This window comes from Phyllopteryx taeniolatus, chromosome 1, assembly GCF_024500385.1.
Source record: "Phyllopteryx taeniolatus isolate TA_2022b chromosome 1, UOR_Ptae_1.2, whole genome shotgun sequence".
Classification (NCBI taxonomy): Eukaryota; Metazoa; Chordata; class Actinopteri; order Syngnathiformes; family Syngnathidae; genus Phyllopteryx; species Phyllopteryx taeniolatus.
Window position 1 is genome coordinate 19,747,505 of NC_084502.1, and position 25,222 is coordinate 19,772,726.

At 39.6% G+C, this 25,222-nt stretch overlaps 1 protein-coding gene across 3 annotated transcripts in view; it reads left to right on the plus strand.

Moving 5' to 3' along the window:
• LOC133480607 (prickle-like protein 2) overlaps positions 1 to 25,222 on the plus strand; it is a 41,742-nt gene that overhangs the window by 6,186 nt on the left and 10,334 nt on the right. For 2 of the 3 annotated variants that reach the window (XM_061778920.1, XM_061778940.1), the window contains exon 2: positions 23,990 to 24,162. In XM_061778920.1, coding sequence (XP_061634904.1) covers positions 24,031 to 24,162 — 132 coding nt within the window. In that variant the 5' untranslated portion in view covers positions 23,990 to 24,030. Of the gene's footprint in view, positions 1 to 7,174; positions 7,304 to 23,989; positions 24,163 to 25,222 lie in introns of those variants that run through there. The other variant, XM_061778930.1, reaches the window with a different exon arrangement.

Genomic DNA, 25,222 nt, shown 5'->3' on the forward strand with positions numbered 1-25,222 from the left:
TATGTTGGTAATACATTTGTAATAATGGCTGCACGGCCGTCGAGTGGGTAGCAGATCCACCTCACCGTTTTGAGTTTGGGGCTTTGAATCTGGGCTGCAGCCTTACGTTACGTCTTACGTTAGTGGAAGATTGTAAATGTCTATAGATGTGAGTGTGGATGCTTGTTGTTCTATATGTGCCATGCGATTGGCTGGCGACCAGTCCAGGGTGTTCCCCACTTCTCACCCAAAGTCTGCTCACCCTCAGCTCCAATGACTCAATAAGCATATAGAAGGTGGATAGATCAATACTTTTGTACTAATGAGGCTTTTAACTTTCTGTAACTATTCAGGAATAGCGCCTTGTTTTTCCCTTTCTGGAAATAATAGATTACTCACTGCTAGTTTGACTTTATGGTTTGGAGCTGTAGCACCTGCTGCTTTGGCATGTGCTTGATCACCTGCAAATTTTTTCACATGGACATTTTTATTTATTTATTTTTTTCAATTCAGTGTCTGAGCTTACTTTGTTTTTTCAAAAAAAAAAAAAAAAAAAAAAAAAACTAACTCATGTTGCTGTGGACAGCCTTGTAAATATCTATGAACCACTCAGACAACAAATGTAGATTATCACCAACACCAGCATAAACCATTAAATATGCTATTTGAGAGGCTTTTGAGAAAATGACTAAACAATGTTTTTTTGAGGGGCTTCCCTACTTGAGATTTTAATTACTCTCGATGATTTTGATTAGTAATGCGAACAAAGATGCGCTCAGCTGCACAATAAGATCACTGTTCCCACTGTTCACATGTCAACCTCGGGTGCACTTCTTCTGCAGCATTCCTTCCTACACATCAGCAGTCTAAAACCTGGCCTGCAGCCTCTCTAGTGCTAGGTTACTCACAGTGTACCCCACGTTTTAGGACAGAAGGCAATGTGTTTTGAGCTTTTCGAGCGATCCCTCTCTCCCCTCCTTGTAAAAGTAGAATTTTACAAAGTCACTGTGACCTCACAAAGGCTGCCGCTGGCCATAACTTTGCATCTAATAGGATAAAGTGTGAAATTGATGATATTTTATGCCCAAAAGGTCAGCTCATAATGTTCCACAAAACACTTGGCTGGCTTCTATTTTGCCAGGAAAAAAAAAGACGTTTAAAACATTTTAATCTGGTCTTTGAGTCTTTCGGGGACAAAAAGTAAAGCCAGAGCCATGATAAAACTGGAACACAGTCAGAAATCAAGGCTTTTTTTTTAACTTGAGCTTGATTTGTCCTCGTGCTATTTTATGACCCCTACATGTGGCTCAGACTCACTCTGATTGTGTTCCACCATCTTGACGAGTGCTCCCTATTCCTCGTAGCTTTGCGGCGTGGCTAGAAAATGACCAAGACAAAGCCTCAATCATTTACTAATGGCTTTGGAGCAACTATGTTCTGCTCATTGTCTGTACAGCAAAGATTTAATTTCACATTTGTGCAGGCTTCACTGAGAAGATGGAACCTAAATTTATTTCCTCTAGATGAGGTCCTCATTGTTCATTCCAAATGAATAGATTAATCAACATGGGCAGTGCATGAAAGTATCATAAACATTAAAATGTTCAAGTAGTCTTTTTTTCCTACATCAGCTGATTTTTTGACATATACAAGCGATTTTGGTCATTTTTTGAAAGAACAAAATGAGTAGAGTGTGTCCCTGAGTCGTGTTAAGGCGTCCACATTTAGAGACACATATTAATTGATTTTGATACTCGATTAATTGAGTGTGAATGAAAATATCGGTAATTGTAAAATGTTAAAGCTTTTTTCTTTCGTGGCCCCAGACAGACTGGTTTGCAAAGCTGCTCTCATATTCAAAAGCTTCAAGGATGACTGCCTTCAAATCTGCAGTTGGGTAATGAACGAAAACTTTCCCCCTTGGACCCTTTTGTCTCTTCACCTCCATTGTTATCCTTTTACCTGCTCCATGTCACTGCACGTAATCTGAATCTCACTTTCCGTCCTTCCTATCGGCAAAATCCCTCATCTATTAACTTGCTTTGTATATTGATTCATTTTGCTAAAAGCAGTGCCGATCAGCAAATGAGTGGGTATAATAATTGTTCTTCTTTTCTTCATGCTCAGTTCACACACACGCACACGCACACACACACACACACACCATACTGAGCTGCAGCCCATGTCGGTATGACATCTTGTTGTTGCCCTTCAGCTGTACAGATTTGGTTTTTCTCATTAGTATAAGAAAAATGTTGTGTGATCATGTCAACAGCTTTTTGCTTAAATGGTTTATAAGCCACAGGCGACCAGCCGCCTCTGTACAAATATACTGTATCTAAATCGTCTTCTCCGCTAATTCTTCATTCACTCACTCAGTTTCATGATTGTCCGGTTGAACTTTGCCACATCGCATTTTAACGTGATACAGCTCACAGGTCAGTGAAAAGGCTCCTTTAGAGATAATGGCCGTCTGCACAAATGGAAGCCTCACAAGTTCAATGTTCTTTTTGTCAGTCATTGTGGTGTTGATGTTTGAGAATTTCAGTGAGATAGCAGATAAGCGTGTGGCCCGCGAAAGCAAATCATGTGCCAATTTCATGTTTCTTGCTACAGTAGCAAATTTGTAAATTGTCAACCTTTATTCATGTTGAGACTTGCCAGCCTTTTTCGCTACCAGTGCCCCTTTTAAAATAAAATGAATAATATTGCAACAGTTTTCTTTTAGTTTCTCATTTCAAAAGTAGTTATCCATCAATTTGATGTGTATTTGTAAGAATATGAGGCAATTATACATTTATATGGTTTCACAGTCATAGAGGCCCTCTGAGGGAAACAGTTACGTCTATGTGGCCCATGACAAAAATGAGGTTGACACCCCTGCCATTAAGGTTTTCATCTCTTCAAAATCTTAGTCTGACTTTAGCTATTTACATCTATCCTACGTTGTCTTTTTTCATCCCTTTACAGTCAGGTTTTTGGCTTTGTTCATTTTGCAACAACTAGTGTGAGTCATTATTCGATTGTTGATTACTCTAATGCACAAAAGAGCTTGTTTTAATGTTTTATTTTTTTTAAACAGGATTCAGCAATGACAGAGGGAGTAGAATGAATCATACCAAGAGTGGCTCTCCACTCATTTTCATTTTGGGTTCATTATCATTAGTATTTCAACCTTTCTGAGAACCTGAAGAGGTGACTTGTCTTTCAGTAGATCATTGGGACAGAAGTAACTTTGCTTTACAGTAGCTACATTGAAGTACGCGAAAATGTAACCCATCTGGTGCACATCCACAGAGCTGCCGAGATGGCAAACACATCTGCAGCTGGTGTCCCTCTGCCATTTGTCATAGCTTTTTGCCATATGAGCTTCACACATTGAGTCACAAAAATAAAAGATATTATTTGGTATCAAAATAAAGCACCAAAAAAATGTGTAGTTATACAGTAGGTCAGTAATGTCAAGTCAGAGCTGCTCTATTAGCAAAACCAGCTTTATTATTATACTGTATTGGGTTGGTCTAGTTCAACCTTTCATGAGCTAAGGCACATATTTTACAATGAAGAAAAATCTCAGGGCATATGACCAAACAAAAACCTCCTGCCATTTAGTAGAAGAAGATTTAATTGCTCAGCCTGTCACAATATGTTAGTGGAATAGATACAAACCCCAATTCCAATAAAGGTTGCGTAAAACAAATAAAAACAGAATACAATGATCTGCTAATTCTTTACTATGTATATTTAATTGAATACAGTACAAAAACAAGATATTTAAATTACACTGTATTGTTTTTTTTTGGTTTGTTTTTGTTTTTGTTTCCAAATATTCGCTCATTTTGAATTTGATGCCTGCAACGCGTTCCAAAAAAGCTGGGAGAGATGCATGTTTCCCACTGCGTTACATCACCTTTCCTTTTAACAACATTCAAAAAGCGTTTGGGAACTGAGGACACTAATTGTTAAAGCTTTGTAGGAGGATTTTTTTCTGATTCTTTCTTGATGTACAACTACAGTTGCTCAACAGTTTGGGGTCTCCATTGTCGAAGTTTGTGCTTCATAATGCGCCACACATTTTCAATGGGAGACTGGTGTGGACTTCTAGTACTCACACTCTTTTATTACAAAGCTACGCTGTTGTAACACGTTCAGAATGTGGCTTGGCATTGTCTTGCGGAAATAAGCAGGAACTGCTTCTTTTCCTTTTGGCTTGTCCTGTTAGGGGTCGCCACAGCATGTCATCCTTTTCCATGTAAGCCTAATGTATCTCCTGCCTCTTCCTCTCTAACACCAACTGTGCTCATGTCTTCCCTCACGACATCCATCAACCTGAAATAAGCAGGAACATTCCTGAAAAAGACATTTCTTTCAGCATTAATGGTGCCTTCACAGATGTACACGTTACCCATGCCATGGGCACTGGCACACCCCCATACCGTCACAGATGCTGGCTTAAGAACTTCAGATGGTCCTTTTCCTCTTTGGCCCGCAGGACACGACGACCATGATTTCCAAAATCAATTTGAAATGTGGACTCGTCACACCACAGCACACATTTGCAAATTGCATTAGTCCATCTCAGATGAGCTCGGGCCCAGAGAAACCAGCAGTGTTTTTGGGTGTTGTTGATATGTGGCTTTTAACTCGCATTTGTAGATGTAGCGACGAACTCTGTTAACTAACAATGGTTTTCTGAAGTGTACCTGAGCCTACGGGGCTTATATCCTTTACACAATGATGCTGGTTTTTAAGGGGATCGAGGGTCACGGGCCTTCAATGTTGGTCTTCTGTCTTGCTGCTTACGCACAGAGATTTCTTCAGATTCTCTGACTCTTTTGATGATATTATGGGATGTAGATGATGAAATCCCGAAAGTCCTTGCAATTGTACATTGAGAAACATTCTTAAACTGTTGGATTATTTGCTCACACAGTTGTTCACAAAGTTCACCACTTTCTCGCCCCGTCCTAGTTTGTGAACAAGTGAGATGCTCACTTGGGGATGCTCTTTTTATATCCAGTCATGACACTCACCACTTTCCAATTAATCTGTTCACCTTTGGAATGTTTCAAACAGGTAATTATTTTTTTGATATATTTGTTTTTTGAGCATTCAGCTTTTGGTGCCCCTGTCCCAGCTTTTTCGAAACGTGTTGCAACAGGCATCAAATTCAAAATGAGAGAATATTTTGCCCAAAACAATAACGTTCATCAGTTTGAACAAGTTTGAAAAGCGGACACACCCCCTTCCTTATTCGACACAAGCCTAGAAGACTCGGCACAACCCCTAACATCACTCATCAGCACTAATTTCACGTTCACAATGATTGTGTGGGACACTTTGACCAAATAAACATTAAGACTTTGAGCAATATATAGTCACTTGTCATATTTTCTTGTAGTAAAACATTAAGTTGCACAAATAGGTATAGCAAGAAAAAGCTACAAAGTGTTGTTTTCTCAGTGTTTTGGTCAAAATAGGCTTTTCAAGTCCATCCATCCATTTTCTACCGCTTATCCGAGGTCGGGTCGCGGGGGCAGTAGCTTTAGCAGGGACGCCCAGACTTCCCTGTCCCCAGCCACTTCATCCAGCTCTTCCGGGGGGATCATGAGGCGTTCCCAGGCCAGCCGAAAGACGTAGTCTCTCCAGCGTGTCCTGGTCGTCCCCGGGGTCTCCTCCCGGTGGGACGTGCCCGGAACACCTCGCCGGGGAGGCGTCCGGGAGGCATCCGAATCAGATGCCCCAGCCACCTCATCTGGCTCCTCTCGATGTGGAGGAGTAGCGGCTCTACTCTGAAATCCTCCCGGATCACCGAGCTTCTCACCCTATCTCTAAGGGAGAGCCCGGACACCCTGCGGAGGAAACTCATTTCGGCCGCTTCGTATACGGGATCTTGTTCTTTCGGTCACGACCCACAGCTCGTGACCATAGGTGAGGGTAGGAACGTAGATCGACCGGTAAATTTCAAGTCAATGGATTTAAGTCCAAGTGAAGTCACGAGTCATTGCTGTTCAAGTCCAAGTCGAGTTGCAAGTCTTTTAACATATTGTCGAGTCGGAAGTCATCAAATTCATGACTCGAGTCCAAGTCATGTGAGTCGCGCCCACGCCTCTGGCATACGCACACACCCACTATACTTATATAAATTGCGTCTTCAAATGAACTGTAATTATGTTCTCATATATATTAGCACTTCTCAGTAGTACTATATACTTTTGCTGTCCAATTGCAAACCAAACCATTATACCAAGTTAATGTTGTATCATTGCGCTTCAGTTAAACATTGGACAAAATTCAACCAGTGCTTGGATTCAGCAAAACAACACCGCAGTGACATTGTCCATCCATCCATCCATTTTCCGTACCGCTTAGACTCACTAGGATCGCGGGCGTGCTGGAGCTTATCCCAGCTGACTCTGGGCGCGAGGCGAGGTACACCTTGAACTGGTCGCCAGCCAATCGCAGGCAGAGACATTGTTATATATCTAATTCTGGAATTTGGTAAATCAAAGGAACAAACCAATTTAAAGGAGAATTGCAAGCCTTTTTAGTGTGAAAATGTTGTACACAGTAGTATGTGCTCCATTCCTCTTCTCTGCCATGATGTGTTTTGTGTGACCAGTGGGAGGACGTGTAAAAATGCATAGCAACCGACTTTTTCTCTTCTGTCCTCTTTCTTACAAACGCACACTCCCACGAAAACACAACCGCACGCACACACAAAATGATAACTGCCTCATACGCCCTCAAGCAAAACATGTAAATGGCTTCGCACAAGAGGATTTGTTTCTGTGTGTGAAGCAGCAGTCAAGGGAGCACATGCACTGCTAACCCGCCCCTCACAGATCACAGGTTGTTTGTCACCGCGCGCACCGCCACTCTCTCGTGGCCGGCTCGGCCTCGCCTGCCATTACATCTGATCACGCCTGTCAAGTCATCTGATGAAATCCCCACAAACGGAAAAGGCTTATGAGCCCAGGAGCTATTCATTTCTCCCTCACAAGCTTGCGGGGTGTGCAAGCAGTGTTAGAGAGTGCTGTTGAAAGGCTGCAATTCTATTTCAGGCCATCCCACACACGGTGGGAGAGGGGCTGAATGTGTCAGCCTTTAATTACAGCATTTCAGCTCCTTGTGAAATTTTGTACATCTCTAGCTAAAAGACCCCTACTTTGGATTTCAGGAACAGCCCTCCAGCAATTAGCACATCTGGGTGTGTGCGTGAGTGTGTGCGCGCGTGTGTGCTCTTGCTTTACTCGAGTCACCTGTCCATGCTCCTAGATACAGGACCCAAACATTCTGTCCTTCCAGCTACTGATGACAACATGTGAGTAATGCGGTCGGCCAAGTCGAGTGTGTTATGTTCCCAATTATATTACCAGTATTGTCACCCACTCAGAGCTTTTCTCAGTCTGTTCTGCCAGCTGAACCGCGAGCTTAATTCCTACTGGGTCAACCCCCTTCAATTAATTTCTTGTTAGTCCTGATCCAAATAAGACACAGTAAGAATGTAATCCTCATAACGGGATTATGAACTGATTGGTGCTACATGAGAGCCGTTTGTTGTTGAAATAAAGGGTGACACTTTTCAGGTTTTGGTGACAATCAGTCCAGGCTGATCAGTGAGTTCAGTTCTGAAAATTGCCATTCAGCGAGAGGCGAGTCGCTTCTATTAGGAGACAAGATGAGACTCTCATGGCTGCTCACAGCGACCTTGATAATGATTTTTCACACAGATCTCAGTCGCTCACACATATACACACATAATTGCACAACTCCACCTCTGTGCGCATGAGGATTAAGAAACAAAATGGAGGAATGAAGAATGCTTAATGCGCTTGCGTTGAAATAAACAACATTTTAACAACCAGTCTAATAAGAAATTGTGTTACCTGCAGTCCCCTGGCCTTTACATGTATTTACTCGACTAGGCTGACACCATGGTGACCGGCTCTGGTGACATTATCATTTTTGGCAGATCACTGTGCTTGCAAAGGTTGGAATACCGAGTAAATGGATCGTGTGTCTACAAACAGTTATTATCATTAATCAAACATAACTGAGTTCAGGAAGGCGGTCAGAAGGGCTACAGATTGAATTGACATTTTAGTATGAAATGTTTAGGTCAGTTGGGAGGATCACACACAGACGCGGTTTAGTGCTACATTCATGGCACGGCATTTAAAAAAAAAAAAAAAAGTGAAAAAAAATCTAATTGATAGTAGAGATGTCCCGATCCAATTCTTTCACTTCCAATCCGATACCGATATTGCAGCCTTGAATTTTGGCTGATACCGATATCGGTCCGATCCAATATCAGCAATAATCATCCATACTTCGCTGATTGTGTAGTTTGAAATGGTAGAAAAGACTTGATGAAGTGATATTACTCAAACAAATAACAACAGTAGGTATGAGAAAAAACTGACCCATTTATTGTTAACCAATGGGTTACTGTACATATGTAACTTTAAAAATAAGAATGTACTAAAAAGGAATAAAATAAACACAACTTATATTAGGAAATGACGAAAAATAACTTCAATGGCAATATGTAAATTGCAACATAACCACTGCTTAACTGAGACATGACCATATTCTACATTTGAATAGATTAAATAACAAATAAATTAGAAAACCATGAAAAACATCCATCCATCCATCCAACCAACTATCCATTTTCCATACCGCTTGGTGGGAACATCATTGGCTTTCTCCACATGTGCGGCAATACACATTTGAACTTCTTGATGCCACTGGGGTTCAGTTTTATTGTCAATTGCTGTCCCTGCTGTGCACGTCTTGGCCTCTGAGGGGCAGTGTGGTGCACGCAATGAGATCAACACTTGCAGTCACAGAGAAAGTCGAGGAAGTCACGATCGAATATTGTGATTCTAACTCCTTTTTCACAGAGTTTGAAGAATATATGCCAGTATTGTTATATTGCCTGTTTTATGTGTGCTTGTACAGCGTTCGTGTACCAAAATTCATTATTTTAAGACATGCCGCAAGCTCAATGCTAATTTTCATTACCTCGTCAATTGTGTTTTTCATTTGTCGTGTGTTAGCTTTGCGCTAGCAATTTTTATGAACAAAAACGATGAAAGAAACGAAGGCTGTGATGTATTTGAACATTCAATTGGTGTAATTATTTTCTTATGTGACTCTAGTTTTACAGTTAATTTAAACTGGCGTGTCAAAGGCTTTATGCAAGCATCAATAACTCTTACTCCTTGCTACCATATTAGCACCTTAGCAACCTGTTGCTGAGATCTTCATGGCGTCTGGGTGCTGTTGGATAGAAGTGCTGGAGTGGAGCATGGAATGGACTGCTTGTGTCAGAGTGGTAAAATCGGGGATTTTAGATCCCGTCATATTGGATATTTGTCTTTCTTGCTGAGATAAGACCAATTTCTGATCTCCAAGATTGGATAGGACACCCCAAATTGATTGTTCAATTTACAGTGGAACCTCCAAATACTAAAGTACTGTAATTTTACCATTACCTTTAAAGTCGAACACCCTAAATGTAACGTTGACAATTTAGCATTCAATTATGAAGGTAACGTATGGGACATAATTAATGATTATCTCTTCACACACAACTGAAACGCTCTCATACACACCACTGATTTTTTTCCGCTCGTATACATTACTGAAATACTCTCACAAAGCACTGAGGTTTTTTTTCCGCATGTACCCTACTGAATCAGAATCATCTTTATTTGCAAAGTATGTCAGAAACACACAAGGAATTTGTCTCCGGTAGTTGAAGCCGCTCTAGTACGACAACAGACAGCCATTTGACAGAAAATACTTTTGCGACGTAAAAACATTAAAACAGAGTATGGAGTGTCACTGAGCAATGAAAGGTTAGCAGTAAGGTGGTATGCTTTTTTTTTTGACAATTGTGCAAAATGATGCAGAGTCCTCTAGCAATTTATAGCAGTTTGAATTGACTAATAGAGCAGTCTGGTACAGTGACAATTGTGCAAATGGCGCAGAGACTTCAAGAAATTTCAAGTGACTATAGTAGTGCAATAATCTTGAACAGTGTCAATTGTGAAAATGGTGCACATACTGAAACGCTCTCACCCACACTACTAAAATACACTCAGACATACTACAGATTTGTTTTCGCTCACATACACTACTGAAACAGACACACACACACACACACACACACACACAACTGAAACACTCATGCACTGCAGAAATGTTCTCTCACACACACTAGTAAAAGGCTCTCAAACCCTATTTAAAATCTAATACACATTCTACTGAGACACTTTCATGCACTACTGAAATGCTCACACACACTCTTAAAAGGTGTCACACTACTGATTTGTTTTTCACTCATATATATTACTGAACGCACACGCACACTACTGAAATGCTCTCACACACTACTACAATTTCTTCGCTCATATGTACTACTGAAACTTACTCACAACATTGAAATGCTCGCACACACACAACTGAAACAATCCTACGCCAGTGAAACACTCACACTCACTACTAATACACTTGAACAACCTACTAAAAAGCTTTCACCCACTGCTGAAACAATCTCACACCCTACTAAAAAACTCTCACAAACTAGTGACACAGTCTCACACACACTACTGAAACTCAAACAGCATACACTACTGAAACACTCTCACACACACTGCTAAAAGGATGTGATACACACTACTGCATTTTTTGCATTTTTGTTTTTGGGATGTGGGAGGAAACTGGAGTACCGCAGAACTGTGAGGCAGATGTGCTAACCAGTCATCCACTGTGAATTATAATTAAATCATTATTTAAGTCAGGGTTTTTTTTTCCAGTATCCAAGCTCAGTATTGATGCTTAAACTGTGCATCATCTTATAGTGGCTTACAATAATTTAACATAACTTTTCAGGAATACATTTCTGATTTGCACTTTGGCCTACTGTATTTTAATTAATGGTGGTCATGACGGTGGTGTTTAGAAAGGTAAGTATTTTTAGGTGGTACTTGGAGTAAAAAGTTTGCCAACCAGTGTTCTTTTACCTAAAAATATATACTTTACAGTTTTGTTGTCAAAAAAGCCTCTTCAAATATATATATATTGTGTATTATATATATATATATATATATATATATATATATATATATATATTAGGCTTTACACGATCAGGATTTTTTTTTTTCAATGACGTCATTGATCGGATCAGTGAATTGTGACATTAAAGCCTATCAGCCGATCAGCATTAAATGCTAAATATCGGCCGATACCAATCAGCCCGATAAAATCAGTGTAAAGTCTAATATATATAAAATATCTAATAAAATTATAAAAAATATTATGGAAGGTAAGACATTTAACTTCAAATTCAAGAATGCCAGTGTCAACAGAGTGGAATTGCTTATTGTGTAACTGTAAAAATAAGCCACCAGGGGTGGACTTTCTAGATAGTAAATTGTTAAACCCCGTTGCTTCTATTATTGCTCTCATGCTAGCGCATATAATTAAGCAATGTTTTAATAAAAATGTGTGCAAGGATGGAACATTTCTAAAGTGGTGCCAATACCTAAAGATAAAAAAAGGTCTTTCTCTGGTTCAAATAGTCCACCAGTGAGTTTATTACCTCTGATGCAGAAGATGATAGAAAGAATAGTATATGAGCAAGTTCAATCTTATTTCCTAAATAATAAATGAATATCAAATTTTCAGCATGCATATAGAGAAAACATTCTCCAGCCACTGCCTTGTCTCAGATACTTGATGAAGCTATGGATGAAAAAAAAAAGTAACAGGAGTAATATTGCGGGTTTTTTCTGCTGCATAGGACATCATAGATCATGAGTTACTGTTACAAAAATTGAAATGTTATGGTTTTTGCTAAAGCTACATTGCAATGGACCAATTGTTATTTATGAAGTGATAAGAGGCAAAATGTATTTCAATGGAAGTTTTTCCTATGTAAAGATGGTGAAACAGGAGGTACCACAGGGAAGCTGCCAAGCCCACTCCTGTACACAATTTTCACTAATGACCTTTGCTGTTTTAGAAAAAGCAGATATTTCAATGTATGCTGAAGATTCAACAAGATATATCTATCAGATATTAATATTAATAATGTCCATTTTAATTTAGAGATAGACCTACAGTTAGTGCTAGACTTTATAAGTAATAAAAGACTGGTGTTAAATGTTCCAAAAACAACTAGCATAGGAGTTGGAACCGCTAATTGCCTATGTTCTAAATCGTAGGTTGAGCTCAGAATAAACCAGACTTGATTAAAACAGGTAGATGATGTCAAACTTTTAGCTGTCATGATAGACAGTAGACTGTCTTGGGAAAAGCAGGTGCAAAAAGTATTGATTAAGATGGGAGATACTTTGTCTCTTATCAAAAGGTGTGCAAAGTACTTCTCGCCAAAAATCGTGGTACAACTAATTCAGGCTTTGGTTTTTTTTCCCCTCATCTGGAGTACCGCTTTGTAGTCTGCTCCTGCATTTCCTTCAGCAATACCAAAAAAACTGCAGTTGGTACAGGATAAAGCTGCACGTGTGGCCTTCTCATGTAGGTACAGATCAAATATCGGGAAAAAGGCATGATAATCTCACATGGTTTCATGTCAAATACAGATTTTTATACACACGTATGATTTTCTATATATATATATATATATATATATGAAAAGCTCTCCTTTAGTACAGATGTACATCATTACTCTAGCAGGCACGCTGTGAGAGGTTGTTTCATTTATCCCAAAGTAAAGATCAGCTCAGCACTCAGTCATATAGAGAGCAATGCAGGAATGGAACTTGCTCCCAAATTATGATAATAACAACATAATATTCTGGATAGTTTTGAAAAATCACTTCAAGGATGTTATCTCCTCAGAAACGTCAGCAGCTGATGCTAATTCGGAACACCTTGACGATCACATGGGCTTGCTCAATATCTTGTCTTTAGAGTCGTTTGGAGCAATTGCAATGTCTTTGTCTTGATTTGATTTTGTTTGAATTAGTTGTAGTTGTTGAACTGTTCATGTCTATTATTATATATGTGTGTAATGTTTTGGATTGCATATTGTATTGTCACGATGTAAATTGTGGACCCCAGGAAGCTTTACAGCTTATGCTTAAGTTAATGGGGATCCAAATAAAACAAACAAACAAATAAAGGTGACTAATAAAAGTGGAAAGGGAGCTTTTTAATGTTTTTCTCAGGTCGTTTAGTACATAACACAACTAAAATATTACAACTTTGAGTCATATTGTTTGTGTAATATTGCACAACAGAGCAATAGTATTTCAAATTGCAGTGTGATTTTGATTCATAGTGTGCTGTCATTGTAAGATACATGAGTAAAAAATGAAATGGGCCGATGAAAACATTCAATTCAGAAGTGCGTCGCCAACCTTCATTCAGTTTCAGCATAAATTTGTAATTTTTCACAAATCGACCTTTCTCTACGTCGTCCCGTCATGCACTTGTGAGTCACAGTAGTCTCCTGGGAGCATGTTGTTGAAGTGTTTGATGCTTAACAGTTTTGCAACAACGTCCTTGGGGCAGCTGAACCACTGTTACTGCATAAACATTTCAAGTAAATGTGAAGCAAGCAGAAATTATGTAAACCTCCTTACAATGCTTTTTCTTTTCTTTTTTTTTTTTTATGTGCTGGGTCTGGAAACTGGTGCATCTGAGTCCTGCAATTACCACCAGAGATGGCTAAAAATCATGACTTTGTGTTTGTGATCCCATTGGGAGAAATTGTTTCATGAACAAAGCCAGTGATTTGAGAGCATTCATAAATCCTGAATGTTACTGGATCCTCACCAGGAGCAACATGATAAAATTCTGTGTGTCGGAATGATAATTACACACAGCAGTTGTTGACAATGGAATAATTGCCTACATGCAGCTATGAAATTAGCTGACAACCAATAACCCGTCAGTGGGATTTGCATTCTCTTTTGTGTGGCAGTCAGGATCTCAGGCATTAACTTGAAAGTTAGAAAAGTTGAATAACTTCATGTTCAAGCATAAAGTGGTATATGATCAATATACCCCTTTATAATAATATAGTAGCTTCACTTGACTATTTATCCGACTAATTATATGATAAGGTTACAAATCAAATTTTAAGGAGAAGCACTGCTCTCCCCATGAGGAGGTAAAATAGAGGTTGTGTGCTTCAGCTGAGCACCTCCTCTAATGTCAGCTTTTACATAAATAAGAGCTTTTTCTCTCCATCTCTTTCTTTCATGCACACCCACACAGAGGCTGTCAGAGGCACTTGAGGATGGGAGGAGGAAGGAGGGAGGGAGGTGGGTGAAGCATGACACGTGCAAAGGGAGCAGCGTTGCTCATAACGTTGCATCTACAGGCCTCTCTCCATTGTTTCTCTGCTTCACTTTCCTCCCCTCCTTTTCCATGCACATCCATAATGCGTTCCGACGCCTTTTCTCTCGCAGAAATTCCAGCTATTGTCGATTTTTTTTAAACGCACAAAGCATCTCACCATCTTCCTGTAAAAAGATACCTTATCTCCTATGAATCGCTTCTCCCCTCAGGCTCAAAGATGATGATTAACTGCCGTTAATTTATGTGTAAATGAAGGCAGTGCTGATTGGATCTAACGGAAGGTGAGGCAAATCATGATGAATCTAAAGATGAAAAGGGGATTTATGATCTGTAAAACATGATACGCTTCTGACGCGTACATCGTTCATTAGAGTGAATAATGCCAGTAGTGTGTGTGGACACAGAAGACGCATTTTTGCTGGTCTCTCAGTCAACGCATACATGTCTTCACATACCAAAATTACCAACTGGTTGCTACGGCAACTCATCTTTTTGTGTCTCTCCCCAACTGATCCACCATCTCTACTATCTCACCAAAGTCCAATTTAGATGAGCAGTGATCTCCAGTCAGTGGTCTAAGCAGAGCCTTAAAATGAACTGATCCTTTTTATTAACTACTATTTCATGTTGACATGATTTCCCCCAAACTCATCATTAACTATTTGAACTATATTATTTTACAATCCCTGGCACATAAGCCAATGAATGATTGTCGCTATTCAGTAGCATCACAAAATGGTAATCCACCAAGTTCAGTTTTTCAATTCCAATTTATTTTCTAACCAAGTCTCCAAGGTCATCACAGTAACTAATCACCAAATCCGTCCTTCAGCAGATTATTTGTTCTGGTTTACGACTAGAAATTTGAGATATGAGCGCTGTCCAGCAGTAAAGTCAACTTAACTCACTTCATCACAAGCAGCAGTTTGGCAGATAGCGAACAATTTTTCAACGGAAAAAGTGTATTTAAAACAACCACATAACTTTGCCTATAACTCAGCTCGCTTAAAGCTAAACTATAATGGGAAACGCCATAGACGGGCTAACGAATAGCATCTATGTGGTGTTGTAATAATGCTTTAATGAACACCAAACAGTGCAGGAACACATGTAGACAGACAATATAAAAACAGTCACAGACGTATTCTTTATCCGCTACGACAAATGACTAATATTACTGCAGCTTACTAGGCAACTTAAAGGAGTTATGGAACGCTTCCTCGTTTGTCGGTGGTAAAGTTACACACACCAGAAGGAGCCATTTTATATATATATATATATATATATATATATATATATATATACAATTATATATATATATAGAGGGAGAGAGAGAGAGAGAGAGAGAGAGAGGGAGAGAGAGAGAGAGAGAGAGAGAGAGAGAGAGAGAGAGTGTCACTGATGGTGTAGTGGTACACTCACCTGACTTTGGTGTGGGCAGCGTGGGTTCAGTTCCCACTCAGTCCGGTGTAATGACCATTGTGTAAAGGGCGCAGAGACTTCAGGAAATATGTGCAGTTTAAAGTGACTAGTAGTGCGATAATCTGGGACAATGTCGATTGTATAAGTGTTGCAGATGCTACTCAGGGACATGAGTGGCCAGTATTGGTCAACAACAGATATAGAAATAGTAAAGCATGGCGAGACTACTACAGTGAGTGCACGAGTAATGTACAATTGGCCCGACAGAGCTGTGACAACAAACTCAAGACAAATTTGGCAGCATGTTGCAATGGAATTGTAAGTTAACTGTTTAAGAAGTTAATGGCAAGAGGGAAGAAGCTGTTGGAATGTCTGTAGTTCTAGTTTGCATTGATCGGTAGCACCTACCTGATGGAAGGAGCTGGAAGAGCTGGTGACCAGGATGTGGAGGTTCCAAAAGGATTTTGCATGCGTGCAAGTCCTCAAGGGTGGGTGGGGGAGTACCGACAATCTTTCCAGAAGTTCTTATTGTCCGTTGCTGTCGGAGTTTGTCCTGTTTTGTAGCAGCACCAAACCAGACTGTGATGGAAGAACAAAGGAATGATTCGATGACGGCTGTGTAGAACTGGCTCAACAGCTCCTGTGGCAGGCCGTGCTTCCTCAGAAGCCGCAGGAAGTACATCCTCTGCTGGGCCTTTTTGAGGATGAAATTGATGTTGATCTCCCACTTCAGGTCCTGAGAGACTGCAATATATATATATATATATATATATATATATATATATATATATATATATATATATATATATATATATATATATATATATATATATATATTATCCAGGTGGAGAGGCTGGAAGGGATGAATGACGTTTCCATTTATATCAATAGTAGTGGGGATGATTTGAGAGTGATATGAGTGGTTTGAGTTGCGAGTATGGTCACAGAACGAAATAAACTGAGGTTTCAAGGCACCACTGTAATCGAACTAAGACTTGATACAACATGAATATTTTAATTCAGCATCACAAACCCACAGTTCACAAGCACCAAGTGATTGTTTTGGTTGTGATTTGTGCAACCATACACTGTTGGTTTATTGGTTCTAAACTTTCTAAATGCAGTAGTGAATCATTAAAACAAATTGGAAAGCTCTCGGGTGATTCAAGATGTAGCAATGCTTCAGTTATTTTAAGTGTTATTGTTATTTGAGTGAATCTAGTGCATAATGCCAACAATTGTTATCTCAGACCAGACTCAGACTCCTGCTTTTAATTGCAATGATGATTAATGTAGTAAAGTTGATGAGTGGAGCTTAAGAGGCAGAAGTTTCACTTGTCATGAATCAAACAGAAATCTCTGGAGATCCTTGTTTCATATATCTATGTTGGGACGTTGTGTTAAACATAAATAAAAACAGAATACAATGATTTGCAAATCATGTTCAACCAATATTCAATTGAATACACTTCAAAGACAAGATATTGAATGTTCAAACTGATAAACTTTATTGTTGTTAGCAAATAATCATTAACTTAGAATATTATGGCTGCAACACGTTCCAAAAAAGCTGGAACAGTTTACCATTGTGTTACATCACCTTTTCTTTTAACAACATTCAATAAACATTTGGGAACTGAGGAAACTAATTGTTGAAGTTTTGTAGGTGGAATTCTTTCCCATTCTTGCTTGATGTACAGCTTCAGCTGTTCAACAGTCCTGGGTCTCCGTTGTCGTATTTTACGCTTCATGATGCGCCACACATTTTCAATGGGAGACAGGTCTGGACTGTAAGCAGGCCAGTCTAGTACCTGCACTCTTTTACTACGAAGCCACGCTGTTGTAACACGTGCAGAATGTGGTTTGGCATTGGTGTTCTTGCTGAAATAAGATCCCCAATTTCCAAAAACAATTTGAAATGTGGACTCGTCGGACCACAGAACACTTTTCCACTTTGCATCAGTCCATCTTAGATGAGCTCGGGCCCAGAAAAGCCGGCGGCGTTTCTGGGTGTTGTTGATGAATGGCTTTTGATTTGCATAGTAGAGTTTCCAGTTGCACTTACGGCTGTAGCGCCGAACTGTGTTTACTGACATTGTTTTTTCTGAAGTGTTCCTGTGCCCATGTGATGATATCCTTTGATGTCGGTTTTTGATGCAGTGCCGCCTGAGGGATTAAAGGCCACGGGCATTCAATGTTGGTTTTCGGCCTTGCCCCTCACATGCAGTGATTTCTCCAGATTCTCTGAACCTTTTGATGATATTATGGACCGTAGATGATGAAATCCCTAAATTCTTTGCAATTCTACATTGAGGAACATTGTCATTAAACTGTCTGACTATTTTCTCACGCACTTGTTCACAAAGAGGTGAACCTCGCCCCATCTTTGCTTGTGAATGACTGAGCAATTCAGGGAAGCTCCTGTTATACCCAATCATGGCACCCACCTATTCCCAATTAGCCTGTTCACCTGTGGGATGTTCCAAACAGGTGTTTGATGAGCTTTCCTCAACTTTCTCAATCTTTTTTACCACCTGTCCCAGCTTGTTTGGAACGTGTTGCAGCCATAAAATTCTAAGTTAATGATTATTTGCAAAAAAACAATAAGGTTTATCAGTTTGAACATTAAATATCTTGTCTTTGTCGTGTATTCAATTAAATATCGGTTGAACATAATTTGCAAATCATTGTATTCTGTTTTTATTGATGTTTAACACAACGTCCCAACTTCATTGGAATTGGGGTTGTATATATAACACTTTAACAACAAACACAGCTGTAATAAAAATTCTGTACATGAAACATAAAAGACAATCATTCAAATAATAATGATATAATCATAAATAATGAAATAAAACAAAACAAAAACAGAAAAAGGCCTCCTTGACCCAGTTAGTGAGGGATTGCACAATCTGAAGTGCGGTTTAGATGCTCGCTGACAAACTTTGCGTCTCACTCATGTGTTTGAACAGGAAACATGGAAATCAACTTTAAGTAAAAAAAAGCCAAAGGGAGGAAATTCACAAGAAACCATTCGTATATTCTGACCTATTCCCTGCCATTCCAAATGAGCACACTTTGTCATTTACAGCATTTTCTACAGAAGACAAAAAATGGTCAAAATACAAAAAAGGTCCAGTGTTTTTATGGTCTCTTAATGTTTTGTTGTTGCTGTAAATTTCTCAAGGTTGCAAACCTGCCATCTTCCCTGACAAAGAAATCTTCTTTTCCTTTCGGCTTGTCCCGTTAGGGGTCGCCACAGCGCGTCATCCTTTTCCATGAGAGCCTATCTCCTGCATCCTCCTCTCGAACACCAACTGCCATCATGTCTTCCCTCACGACATCCATCAACCTTCTCTTTGGTCTTCCTCTAGCTCTCTTGCCTGGCAGCTCCATCCTCATCATCCTTCTACCAATATACTCACTATTTCTCCTCTGGATGTGTCCAAACCATCGAAGTCTGCTCTCTCTAACTTTGTCTGCAAAACATCGAACCTTGGCTGTCCCTCTGATGAGCTCATTTCTAATTTTATCCAACCAGGTCACTCCGAGAGCGAACCTCAACATGTTCATTTCCGCCACCTCCAGCTCTGCTTCCTGCTGTCTCTTCAGTGCCACTGTCTCTAATCCGTACATCATGGCTGGCCTCACCACTGTTTTATAAACTTTGCCCTTCATCCTAGCAGAGACTCTTCTGTCACATAACACACCTGACACCTTCCTCCACCCGTTCCAACCTGCTTGGACCCATTTCTTCACTTCCTGACCACACTCACCATTGCTCTGGACGGTTGACCCCAAGTATTTCAAGTCCTCTACCCTTGCCATCTCTTCTCCCTGTAGCCTCATTCTTCCCCCACCACCGCTCTCATTCATGCACATATATTCTGTTTTACTTTCCCTGACAAAGAAATGATCTTGGTTTTTTTTAGATTTATTGTCATGCTTTTTTATTATTTGATTGATCTAGTAGAGATGCTCTCCCCAAATAAGACTCAAGGTTCACTCAATACAGTGATTAAAGTGCTTTGTTAAACGCTTTATCCCTTTAGGATGGCCACTGTGAAAGAGGATTAGTTTTTTAAAAGAATGGCGTGATAAACATGTTTTATAAAAATAAGAATGCTGCATTCCAGAAAAATGAGAAGTAGGACAAATCCCACTTTGTGTGAACAATGTCAAGCCTCGAAGCTTTTCGGGCAAACTATAAAATAAACAAAATAATATGACTGCTGTTGAGCATGTTATCGATCAATAGAGGCAGGCACGTGCATAAACGTTTTGGGAGGAGGTGCTCAAGCCAAAAAAGGGCACCCATCACCAAATGTATTCATACAAGTAAGAAATATCATTAGTATTTATTTAACTTATGTATTTATTTATTTCAACACAGTCAATAATACAACCATTAAAAAGGAGGTGAAGGGAAGCTACAATGGATATAAAAAGAGTACACACCCCTGTTCACCCCTGTTTATGTGATATACAAAAGTTATGCTGATCTAGAGGAGTGTGGACTTTTTATATCCACTTTATATTAGTTGATAATATTAACTCATTCATTCATTTTCCGTACCGCTTATCCTCACTAGGGTCGCAGGCGTGCTGGAGCCTATCTAAAGGCGAGCGGTGGGGTGCACCCTGAACTGGTCGCCGGCCAATCACAGGGCACATATAAACAAACAACCATTCGCACTCACATTCACACCTACGGGCAATTTTGAGTCTTCAATTAACCTACCATGCATGTTTTTGGGATGTGGGAGGAAACCGGAGTACCCGGAAAAAACCCACGCAAGCATGCGGAGAACATGCAAACTACACACAGGCGAGGCCAGATTTGAACCCGGGTCCTCAGAACTGTGAGGCAGATGTGCTAAACAGTCCCCCACTGTGCTGCCGATAATATTAATTATTTAGCAAAATTATTACTAATTTGCAAAACTTAACTTGAAGTATAAATGCTGGGATAAAGAATGTCTTTTTGCGTAAGGTGCATTTTCCTACACAGAACAGACTTTTGGTCAGTTCTGTTATTAAAAAATACAAATGGGCTGCAGAAAAAAAAGGTCACTTTTTCAACTGTAGGGCAAAAAGGCAAGTAGTTGACAACTCCTAGTGGCTATGTGTGCACGTGCCTGAATAGAGGTACTGTAACGCTAATAGTTGCTCTGTGGGAATCTAATTGGTAGCTATGCGTTAAACAAATCGAATATTTTTCTGACCAGATTTCAATGAAGATGAATTTGCCCCAATAACAGGAAATGTAATTTGATGTCAGTATGTGTTGCCATGTTAGAGGCCTGAAATTTTGTACTTCCCGAGAATGCGGCATTTAGGAAAAGGATTCGCCTGTTCCTAAAAAAATAAGTTTTGCGTTAAGCCTGGCCTAGCACACATAATGGAAGCTTATGAAGACAACTAGCAAATCTCCAGCAAAAGTAGCTTTCCAACACCAAATGTAATTCATGACAACAAACAAAACATTGCGTACTTGTCTGAAAGATGTTTAAAACCAACAGCAGCTGCGGAATAGTCAGCTTCTTTGTTGATGACACAACAACATTATTTGCTGACCAAAGGTAATTTAGGTGGCATTTGTAGGCTACATTTACAACAATTACTTAGAAAAACATTTGTATGTGAAAGCTAATATTTGTTTCAGTTTACCGAAACAAGCTCAGACAAAGTGGAGGTAAAGGTCTGTTGAAAGTAAACGTGTTAAAACATTAATTTGGTTCTGTTCCTCAACCTCTCAGTGATCCGAGTTGCATTTTGGCAATTGTAGTCACTTTTGAGCTGCCAAACAAACAGTAGGTTTGCCAGTGGGCCCACTCTCATTGCACTAAAGAAGAACAGCCTCGGGCTCAAGGTTGCAAACCTGCCATCTTCCCTGACAAAGAAATGAGCAGCATCCATGTTAGGGGGATAAACACTTCTCAGCTTTGCTTGGACAGGGGCAAGACAGACTTGCTCTTCACGTGGAATTATCTGCTGTCACATTTGTGGAATAACTGTGTGTGTGAATGCTTTGACTGCTGTTTAATGTCTAATGTTCTGCGCTATACTGCATAACCTGGATTTAGCTACTCTCCAAAAAAACGACCACAGAAGACCTACTTCAGAGTTTAAGCATTTGTGAAGCACAAATGTCAGAGTCAGGGTCGCTTATTTTTGTCTGTGATGGAAGACTCGTTCTTGTTGATTGCCCTCCAATACCCTGCACGCCACCAAGGAGAAACTGTTAACAACAGCGAAAACTAATTCTGAACTAATAATGATCTCTCCGCTAACCATGGAAATTGCTGTACTGGAGTGGGGATTTTGCATGTGAACTCTTGCTAGCATACAAACGCACACAACAAAGAACATTAACTCATCGGCGGAGGCAAACACACTGTATGTTGTTTTGGTTGATATTTTTTTATTATACTGCACCTGTTTATGTTATATGCTTTTGTATTATTCTCCTCACATTTTTGGCACTTAACCACTTCCATATTCCAAAGATTCAAAAAATCTGCGTAGCCCAGGGTATTATTTATTCATATGCTATAAATTCCCAAGTGTCCCAGCATTCCACAAACATTATTCTATCCTCCCTCCACATTTCTTGACTGACTCAAACCATTCCACCTTTGAGCTCGTTCGCAAAACATCTTCTGAACGATTCCCACTCCCCTATTTCCCAAATAAAATTTCAAATTGAGAGACACTTCAAATTATTCCCTCCCCTTTCCACAGCATTTCTTGAATGACTCCAACCATACCAACTTCAAAATATTCAGCTCATTCGAGCTATAGTATCTTGGGAACTATTCCATTTTTCCAAATAAAATGTTATATATTTACCTCCAACTTCCACATTCCTTGACCAAATGAAAGCCATTCCAACTTCAAAATGTTCTGCTCATTAAAAGTTCATCTTGGAAACTAGTCTCATTCCCAAAATTGTCCAAATCAAATTCCAAATTACGATATATTTCACATTATGTCATCATTCCATATCATCCTATATCATTCCACATAATTTCACAATTTATTCCACAGCATTTCAGTTCATCCTCAGCTTTTCAGCATTCACACACAATTTCTGTACAAATTGCATTGTGTAGTTCTGATTCATTCACTGAAACCTATCCCACCTTACTTTGGCAAAAGGTACCCTCAACTGGTCACCGGGCAATTGCGCATATAGCCAAACAATCATTCACAGCTCTGTAAAAATGCAGTTAACTTAACATACACATTTTTAGAATGTGGAGGGAAGCCGTACTACACGAAGAAAATGCAAACCCTGCACAGGAAGGCTGGAGTCGAGATTAGAACCAAAAATGTGAGGCAAAATGGAGTGCACTACTCAGCCTGTGATATTGAAGAGGCACATTGTTCAGTAAAATGTGAATTCCATCTCAGTAGTCTTGTTTCCCAACCTTTTTGAGCCAAGGCACCCATTTTACATTAAAACACTCTCACTGCTCACACCCAACAAAAAGGTCTCAAATGTATGTAGACTAAAATAATATTGATCGCATCTCAATTTACTCACAAATGGACTCATTTAGTTTAGTTGAACACAAAAATGATATACTCACAGGAAGCCATCCTTTATTAGGTTTAGTGCACCTTCTGCCATCTAATGGAAAAGCATTCATTTTTCTGCCCGTCACTATATGTCGCTAGCATAGATAGATCAACAAAGCTATATTTGCAATTAATACATTTATTTTATTTTAGTTTTTGGACAAATTAAGTGAAATTGGAGAATTTTCTATGGCGCCCCTGATGATATCTCTCAGCACATTAGGGTCTCATGATGAAGCTGTCATGATGATTGCAATCACGTGATCCTGCCTCACCCTTCTTTGTCGTAGTTATAATGGTTTGTATCTATTTTTTCACATTCGAAGGTCTCGTAGCATAAAATGTCTTGCCGGTGTCATCTTCTCTCTTCTTTGTTGGCCAACCACTGCATCCGTGCCAGCACTTTTGATCTGTGCATCTAATGTAAAAAATGCAAAAGCCTCCTTTGTGTTAGTGGACATCTGTAGACTTGGCAGCACAATTTGGCAGGCTCTACAAACATTTTGGTGCATTTAATATTTGTCATTAAATCTGTGCGGTCCACATGTTACCATGTAAACCGAGAAGAGACGATAAACACTCAAGCACTGCCATAGTCTCTCCTTTTTTGTTTTCATACTTTTGATTTCCTTTTTGCTTGTTTGATTTTTTTCTGTAACAGGTGTCTGAGCAACGTGTGCAACAGAGCATGTTGTGACAGCCATGTCTCTGGAGATGGAGAAGACCATCACCAAGCTGATGTACGACTTCCAGAGGAACTCGACCTCTGATGATGATTCCGGTTGCGCTCTGGAGGAATACGCCTGGGTTCCCCCGGGCCTCAGTCCAGAGCAGGTACACGGTCTGATTTTCTCCTCACACATCTTCAACTCAAATGAAATTTTCATCTCACATTTGACACCCCTGTGCCACCCACCACTCCTGCATGCTCCATTAGCTAATGTGTTTCTGTGCCGGAGCCAGACTGTAAAAAATGTAACTAAATCAGGAAGAGGAATTTAATTATTTGGGCGATCCGTGGCATTTTGCCAATAGCACTAAGATGGTTAATTCACTGATTCCCTTCATCGTGCTTTAAGAGTCTTAGTGGGGGTTGTGACAGGGGTGCGGTGGGGTGGGGTCAAAGAAATCACTGCAACAAAGCTGCCCGGTTAATCGTGGAAGAATAATTGGAAAGACATTTTTTAGCGGCCAATGTTAAAGATGACACTGTGCAGGAACTAAGTTCACATTCAGGCAAAGTGACAAGCGTGGTCGAATGTTAAAATGTGATGCATTGAACAAATGCTGTCTGGATCGTTCTTCTGAAAAAGCAATTTCCCTGAGAAGCAACTGCACAATTTGTATCAGAATATGAGAGAAACACATCACTTCAGAAATGAACTGATGATTCCTAGTTTCAGTGTGATTCTGTCTGTTAAAGTAGCCTTTCACAATGAAACCCAAAGGAAGGAAAGTCATTGAAGTCAATGAATGTTTGGATACATTTAATTTAAAATGTGTGTTAATGGGTTTATGCGTTCAGGCTCCACAATGGGCTCATTTGCAGTTTAAATTCCTTTTAATTGTATGCATGACCAAGCTCATTTCATTGATTGCAGGGGAAGAAGATACAGCACCTGTTGCTTTCATCAGTTGTGACATTTGATAAACAGGTTTTGTTTAACTATGAGTGAGGTTTGTCTAAGGGGTTTTGGAAATGCTCACTCCGACACTTTCTATGGGAATAAATTACAATTGATGGATTTTATTGTAACATTTTTGGTTACTACTGTAACATGTCCAACCACAGTAGTAAATATTGAATTTGGTCATAAATGATATGCAGAAAAAGATAAAGATTTTTTTTTTTTTTTTTTAAATCCCAAACGTGACTTTTGATTCTTTGGCTTAT